This window comes from Engystomops pustulosus, unplaced genomic scaffold, assembly GCF_040894005.1.
Source record: "Engystomops pustulosus unplaced genomic scaffold, aEngPut4.maternal MAT_SCAFFOLD_115, whole genome shotgun sequence".
Lineage (NCBI taxonomy): Eukaryota > Metazoa > Chordata > Amphibia > Anura > Leptodactylidae > Engystomops > Engystomops pustulosus.
Window position 1 is genome coordinate 168,212 of NW_027284996.1, and position 7,461 is coordinate 175,672.

At 68.7% G+C, this 7,461-nt stretch overlaps 1 protein-coding gene across 1 annotated transcript in view; it reads left to right on the forward strand.

Moving 5' to 3' along the window:
- LOC140107101 (isoleucine--tRNA ligase, cytoplasmic-like) overlaps positions 1 to 7,461 on the forward strand; it is a 61,526-nt gene that overhangs the window by 12,502 nt on the left and 41,563 nt on the right. The window contains 7 exon segments of the mRNA XM_072131651.1: positions 406 to 562; positions 705 to 824; positions 3,244 to 3,326; positions 3,549 to 3,666; positions 3,730 to 3,877; positions 4,855 to 4,942; positions 7,344 to 7,413. Of these exon segments, the coding sequence (XP_071987752.1) occupies positions 406 to 562; positions 705 to 824; positions 3,244 to 3,326; positions 3,549 to 3,666; positions 3,730 to 3,877; positions 4,855 to 4,942; positions 7,344 to 7,413 (784 nt within the window).

Genomic DNA, 7,461 nt, shown 5'->3' on the forward strand with positions numbered 1-7,461 from the left:
GAGCCTTAGGGGCTGGTGCTGTATAGGGCACGGTGTAAGGGAAGCCTGTGGGAGCCTTAGGGGCTGGTGCTGTATAGGGCACAGTGTAAGGGAAGCCTCTGTGAGCCTTAGGGGCTGGTGCTGTATAGGGCACGGTGTAAGGGAAGCCTGTGGGAGCCTTAGGGGCTGGTGCTGTATAGGGCACAGTGTAAGGGAAGCCTGTGGGAGCCTTAGGGGCTGGTGCTGTATAGGGCACAGTGTAAGGGAAGCCTCTGTGAGCCTTAGGGGCTGGTGCTGTATAGGGCACGGTGTAAGGGAAGCCTGTGGGAGCCTTGGACTTCCCCAGATTTTGATGGTTCTTCTCCATGTGGATGCATTGGCTGGGGGTTTTATTCTTCCTATTTGCTGTGGTTGTCTCGCCTGTAGGTACACCTTCTATGATGGACCCCCCTTTGCCACTGGTCTTCCGCACTATGGGCACATTCTAGCTGGCACCATTAAGGATATTGTCACCAGGTTTGCCCACCAGAGCGGTTTTCATGTGGAGAGAAGGTTCGGCTGGGACTGCCATGGATTACCAGTGGTGAGTTGCGGTACCTTGGGGGGGTAATACAGTCGCTGCCCTTGTGCCTATGCCATGCATGGACTATGGGTGACTTGCCCCGGCTGGGCAGGGCATGATGGGGGCAGGTGACCTGTGCACTGACTTCTCTGGTTTTCTGCAGGAATATGAGATTGACAAGACCCTAGGAATCAAAGGTCCGGAGGATGTCGCCAAAATGGGGATCGCGGAATACAACAGGCAGTGTCGAGGCATTGTCATGAGATACTCGCAGGACTGGGAGGTATGAGGGGCACTGGGGTTAGTAAGGTGGCGACCTCATGTGGTGGGGTGGAAGGACCAGGTTCTGACTTCCCATATCCAAGGGTAAAGGGAGAACCTTCTGCTCGGCAGGTGGTCCTTGTAGTAATACAGAGATTTACCCCGCACAAAGGTCATGTGGACCAAAGACTTGTTAGGGTAGGGCCGCCTGGTGTGACATCACTATCCCGCACAGAGGCCTCTGCGACTCTCCCCGCGCTGAGGCTCATTACATTGTGGGATGGGAGACGCTGCTAAATATCTCCAGGAAGCCGGGATCCCAGACAGAGCCTCCTCTCCTGCGCCGGAGCCCTTCTGCCGGGCTATGGCTGCCGCTGCCTCTCCTGCGCCGGAGCCCTTCTGCCGGGCTATGGCTGCCGCTGCCTCTCCTGCGCCGGAGCCCTTCTGCCGGGCTATGGCTGCCGCTGCCTCTCCTGCGCCGGAGCCCTTCTGCCGGGCTATGGCTGCCGCTGCCTCTCCTGCGCCGGAGCCCTTCTGCCGGGCTATGGCTGCCGCTGCCTCTCCTGCGCCGGAGCCCTTCTGCCGGGCTATGGCTGCCGCTGCCTCTCCTGCGCCGGAGCCCTTCTGCCGGGCTATGGCCGCCTCTGCCTCTCCCGCGCCGGAGCCCTTCTGCCGTGCTATGGCCGCTTCTGCCTCTCCCGCGCCGGAGCCCTTCTGTTGGGCTATGGCTGCCGCTGCCTCTCCTGCGCCGGAGCCCTTCTGCCGGGCTATGGCCGCCTCTGCCTCTCCTGCGCCGGAGCCCTGCGGCCGGGCTGGGGCCGCCGCTGCCTCTCCTGCGCCGGAGCCCTTCTGCCGGGCTATGGCTGCCGCTGCCTCTCCTGCGCCGGAGCCCTTCTGCCGGGCTATGGCTGCCGCTGCCTCTCCTGCGCCGGAGCCCTTCTGCCGGGCTATGGCTGCCGCTGCCTCTCCCGCGCCGGAGCCCTTCTGCCGGGCTATGGCTGCCTCTGCCTCTCCCGCGCCGGAGCCCTTCTGCCGGGCTATGGCTGCCTCTGCCTCTCCCGCGCCGGAGCCCTTCTGCCGGGCTATGGCTGCCGCTGCCTCTCCTGCGCCGGAGCCCTTCTGCCGGGCTATGGCTGCCGCTGCCTCTCCTGCGCCGGAGCCCTTCTGCCGGGCTATGGCTGCCGCTGCCTCTCCTGCGCCGGAGCCCTTCTGCCGGGCTATGGCTGCCGCTGCCTCTCCTGCGCCGGAGCCCTTCTGCCGGGCTATGGCTGCCGCTGCCTCTCCTGCGCCGGAGCCCTTCTGCCGGGCTATGGCTGCCGCTGCCTCTCCCGCGCCGGAGCCCTTCTGCCGGGCTATGGCCGCCTCTGCCTCTCCCGCGCCGGAGCCCTTCTGCCGTGCTATGGCCGCTTCTGCCTCTCCCGCGCCGGAGCCCTTCTGTTGGGCTATGGCTGCCGCTGCCTCTCCTGCGCCGGAGCCCTTCTGCCGGGCTATGGCCGCCTCTGCCTCTCCTGCGCCGGAGCCCTGCGGCCGGGCTGGGGCCGCCGCTGCCTCTCCCGCGCCGGAGCCCTTCTGCCGGGCTATGGCTGCCGCTGCCTCTCCCGCGCCGGAGCCCTTCTGCCGGGCTATGGCTGCCGCTGCCTCTCCCGCGCCGGAGCCCTTCTGCCGGGCTATGGCCGCCGCTGCCTCTCCCGCGCCGGAGCCCTTCTGCCGGGCTATGGCCGCCGCTGCCGCCTCTCCCGCGCCGGAGCCCTTCTGCCGGGCTATGGCCGCTGCCGCCTCTCCCGCGCCGGAGCCCTTCTGCCGTGCTATGGCCGCTGCCGCCTCTCCCGCGCCGGAGCCCTTCTGCCGGGCTATGGCCGCCGCTGCCGCCTCTCCCGCGCCGGAGCCCTTCTGCCGGGCTATGGCCGCTGCCGCCTCTCCCGCGCCGGAGCCCTTCTGCCGTGCTATGGCCGCTGCCGCCTCTCCCGCGCCGGAGCCCTTCTGCCGGGCTATGGCCGCCGCTGCCGCCTCTCCCGCGCCGGAGCCCTTCTGCCGGGCTATGGCTGCCTCTGCCTCTCCCGCGCCGGAGCCCTTCTGCCGGGCTATGGCCGCCGCTGCCGCCTCTCCCGCGCCGGAGCCCTTCTGCCGGGCTGGGGCCACTGACGGAACCTTCAGGTGAAGCATGGACTGGATAAACCTGTCTTAGAAAGTAATGAATGGAAATCGCCATAGAAATGACTATTCTGCCGTATTCCGGATCTATTACCGCAGTGTGAACACGGCCTGAAAGCAGCAGCTGCAGCCACCACATTTTTGAATTCAGATAATTTTTTTCCCTTTTGGGCTAAGTATCGTATTGGTGTCTCCCCACCCACCACATAGCGGGGTGAAGGCTACGTCTATAGACTGATCCTACACATCAGTATGGCTTCTCCCTGTTATTCCTTGTCTCCTCTGTGCAGATCAGTGTGACCCGGCTGGGGCGATGGATTGACTTCAAGAACGACTATAAGACGCTGTACCCCTGGTTCATGGAGACTGTGTGGTAGGTCCTGGGAAGGGATCTGGTGTCCCCAGCACCTTTCATCCCGTCCTGGTCCCCCCCCCTGTGTGGTGGTGGGCGGGGGCACCGTGTGGTGGTGGGCGGGGGCACCGTGTGGTGGTGGGCGGGGGCACCGTGTGGTGGTGGGCGGGGCACCGTGTGGTGGTGGGCGGGCGGGGCCACCGTGTGGCACCTAATGGGCGCTCTTCTCTCTGTCTGGCACAGGTGGGTGTTCAAGCAGCTGTATGATAAGGGCCTGGTGTACCGAGGTGTCAAGGTGATGCCCTTTTCCACGGCCTGTAACACTCCATTATCCAACTTTGAGTCTCATCAGAATTATAAGGTAATGATTGTGTGATTGTGCGGCCATTGTGGCCTCCGCTGTCTGACCCTGGTGTCCCCTCAGGATGTACAGGACCCCTCTGTGATCGTCACATTCCCTCTACTAGAGGACCCCGCCGTGTCCCTTGTGGCCTGGACGACGACGCCGTGGACTCTACCCAGTAACATGGCTCTGTGTGTGAACCCCGAGCTGATCTATGTCAAGCTGAGAGGTGGGTGGAGGGGGTGGTGGGAGGGGAGGGGCTGCTGGGGCGTGGAGGAGGGGGGGCGTGGATGGGGGTGCGGGGTGGGGGGGCGTGGACGGGCACTGGGGTGTGGAGGAGGAGGGACGGGGTGGGGGCGTGGACGGGGGTGAGGGGTGGGGGGGCGCTGGGCTGTGGGTGGGGGGGCGCTGGGCTGTGGGTGGGGGGGCGCTGGGCTGTGGGTGGGGGGGCGCTGGGCTGAGCGCTGTGTGTGTGGGGGGCGCGCTGGGCTGAGGGCTGTGGGGGGGTGTGTTCGCTGGGCTGAGGGCTGTGGGGGGGGCGCGCGCTGGGTTGAGGGCTGTGGGGGGGGCGCGCTGGGTTGAGGCTGTGGGTGGGGGGGCGCTGGGTTGAGCGCTGTGTGTGGGGGGGCGCGCTGGGCTGAGGGCTGTGGGGGGGGGGCGCGCTGGGCTGAGGGCTGTGGGGGGGGGGCGCGCTGGGCTGAGGGCTGTGTGTGGGGGGCGCGCTGGGCTGAGGGCTGTGGGGGGGGGGCGCGCTGGGCTGAGGGCTGTGGGGGGGGGCGCGCTGGGCTGAGGGCTGTGGGGGGGGGGGCGCGCTGGGCTGAGGGCTGTGGGGGGGGGGGCGCGCTGGGCTGAGGGCTGTGGGGGGGGGCGCGCTGGGCTGAGGGCTGTGGGGGGGGGGGCGCGCTGGGCTGAGGGCTGTGGGGGGGGGGGCGCGCTGGGCTGAGGGCTGTGGGGGGGGGGCGCGCTGGGCTGAGGGCTGTGGGGGGGGGGGGGCGCGCTGGGCTGAGGGCTGTGGGGGGGGGCGCGCTGGGCTGAGGGCTGAGGGCTGTGGGGGGGGGGGCACGCTGGGCTGAGGCTGTGGGGGGGGGGGGGCGCGCTGGGCTGAGGGCTGTGTGGGGGGGGGGGGGGGTGTTCGCTGGGCTGAGGGGTGCTGGCTCAGGGCCCAGGCGGTGGCAGCAGTCTGATGAGGATGTCCTCCTGTTATAGATAAGTCCAATGGAAATCTCTACGTCCTGATGGAGGCGCGGCTGTCCGCCCTGTACAAGGCAGAGGCTGAATATGAGATTTTGGACAGGTTTGTTCCCCTCCGTCTGTAAGTTTGGTGGTGACGGCTGATGTAAAGCTTTTAGAGACCGAGAGCTAAACCCCCCTAAAACATATTGCTCCCTGCCCTGCCACAGCTTTCAATCGTATTGGTGTCCCAGAGGAGAGGAGAGGAGGGGCGGGGGGGGGGCCCAGAGGAGGGGCGGGGGGGGGGGCCAGAGGAGGGGCGGGGGGGGGGCCCAGAGGAGGGGCGGGGGGGGGGGGCCCAGAGGAGGGGCGGGGGGGGGGCCCAGAGGAGGGGCGGGGCGGGGGGCCCAGAGGAGGGGCGGGGGGCCCAGAGGAGAGGAGGGGCGGGGGGCCCAGAGGAGAGGAGGGGCGGGGGGGGGGCCCAGAGGAGAGGAGGGGCGGGGGCCCTACCTGGAGGAGGAGGAGAGGAGAAGAGGGGCGGGGGGCCCCTACCTGGAGGAGGGAGGAGGAGAGGAGGGGAAGAGGGGCGGGGGGCCCCTACCTGGAGGAGGAGGAGGAGGAGGAGGAGGGGGAAGAGGGGCGGGGGGCCCCTACCTGGAGGAGGAGGAGGGGAAGAGGGGCGGGGGGCCCCTACCTGGAGAGGAGGAGGAGGAGGGGAAGAGGGGCGGGGGGCCCCTACCTGGAGGAGGAGGAGGGGAAGAGGGGCGGGGGGCCCCTACCTGGAGGAGGAGGAGGAGGAGGAGGAGGAGGAGGAGGAGGAGGAGGAGGAGGAGGAGGGGAAGAGGGGCGGGGGGCCCCTACCTGGAGGAGGAGGAGGAGGGGAAGAGGGGCGGGGGGCCCTACCTGGAGGAGGAGGAGGAGGAGGGGAAGAGGGGCGGGGGGCCCCTACCTGGAGAGGAGGAGGAGGAGGGGAAGAGGGGCGGGGGGCCCCTACCTGGAGGAGGAGGAGGAGGAGGGGAAGAGGGGCGGGGGGCCCCTACCTGGAGGAGGAGGAGGAGGAGGGGAAGAGGGGCGGGGGGCCCCTACCTGGAGGAGGAGGAGGAGGAGGAGGAGGAGGGGAAGAGGGGCGGGGGGCCCCTACCTGGAGGAGGAGGAGGGGAAGAGGGGCGGGGGGCCCCTACCTGGAGGAGGAGGAGGAGGAGGAGGGGAAGAGGGGCGGGGGCCCCTACCTGGAGGAGGAGGAGGAGGAGGGGAGGAGGGGAAGAGGGGCGGGGGGCCCCTACCTGGAGGAGGAGGAGGAGGAGGAGGGGAAGAGGGGCGGGGGGCCCCTACCTGGAGGAGGAGGAGGAGGAGGAGGGGAAGAGGGGCGGGGGGCCCTACCTGGAGGAGGAGGAGGGGAAGAGGGGCGGGGGGCCCCTACCTGGAGGAGGAGGAGGAGGAGGGGAGAGGGGCGGGGGGCCCTACCTGGAGGAGGAGGAGGAGGGGAAGAGGGGCGGGGGGCCCCTACCTGGAGGAGGAGGAGGAGGGGAAGAGGGGCGGGGGGCCCCTACCTGGAGGAGGAGGAGGAGGGGAAGAGGGGCGGGGGGCCCCTACCTGGAGGAGGAGGAGGAGGAGGAGGGGAAGAGGGCGGGGGGCGGGGCCCCTACCTGGAGGAAGGGAGGAGGAGGAGGGGAAGAGGGGCGGGGGGCCCCCTACCTGGAGGAGGAGGAGGAGGAGGGGAAGAGGGGCGGGGGCCCCTACCTGGAGGAGGAGGAGGAGGGGAAGAGGGCGGGGGGGCCCTACCTGGAGGAGGAGGAGGAGGGGAAGAGGGGCGGGGGGCCCCTACCTGGAGGGTGGAGGAGGAGGAGGAGGAGGAGGAGGGGCGGGGGGCCCCTACCTGGAGGGAGGAGGAGGAGGAGGAGGAGGGGAAGAGGGGCGGGGGCCCCTACCTGGAGGAGGAGGAGGGGAGGGGAAGGGAAGAGGGGCGGGGGGCCCCTACCTGGAGGAGGGGAGGAGGGAGGAGGAGGAGGAGGAGGAGGAGGAGGGGAAGAGGGGCGGGGGGCCCCTACCTGGAGGAGGAGGAGGAGGGGAAGGGGGCGGGGGCCCCTACCTGGAGGAGGAGGAGGAGGAGGGGAAGAGGGGCGGGGGGCCCCTACCTGGAGGAGGAGGAGGGGAAGAGGGGCGGGGGACGGCCCCTACCTGGAGGAGGAGGGAAGAGGGGCGGGGGACGGCCCCTACCCGGAGGGGGAGGAGGAGGAGGGGAAGAGGGGCGGGGGACGGCCCCTACCCTGGAGGGGGAGGAGGAGGAGGGGAAGAGGGGCGGGGGACGGCCCCTACCCGGGAGGGGGAGGAGGAGGAGGGGTGGGGGCCTAGTCATAGTCCATCCATGGATGTGGAGTCCTTGAGCGTTGTCTGGCTCGCCCTGTAGTGATAACCTGGGTGCTGACATTGGGATCTGGATGCACCCGTGTTCTCTACCCCTGCTTGACCTCTGGGTGGGTGACATCGGGGACCTCTCACCCGTCTTGTATCTTTTTTGTCTCTAGATTTCCAGGCGTTGCTCTTAAAGGGAAGCGTTATCAGCCGCTGTTTGACTATTTTGCCAAGGTAATGACTGTATCATTCCTGGGGCTCCAGGGGGGCGCTGCTCCGGGTGGTGGGGGG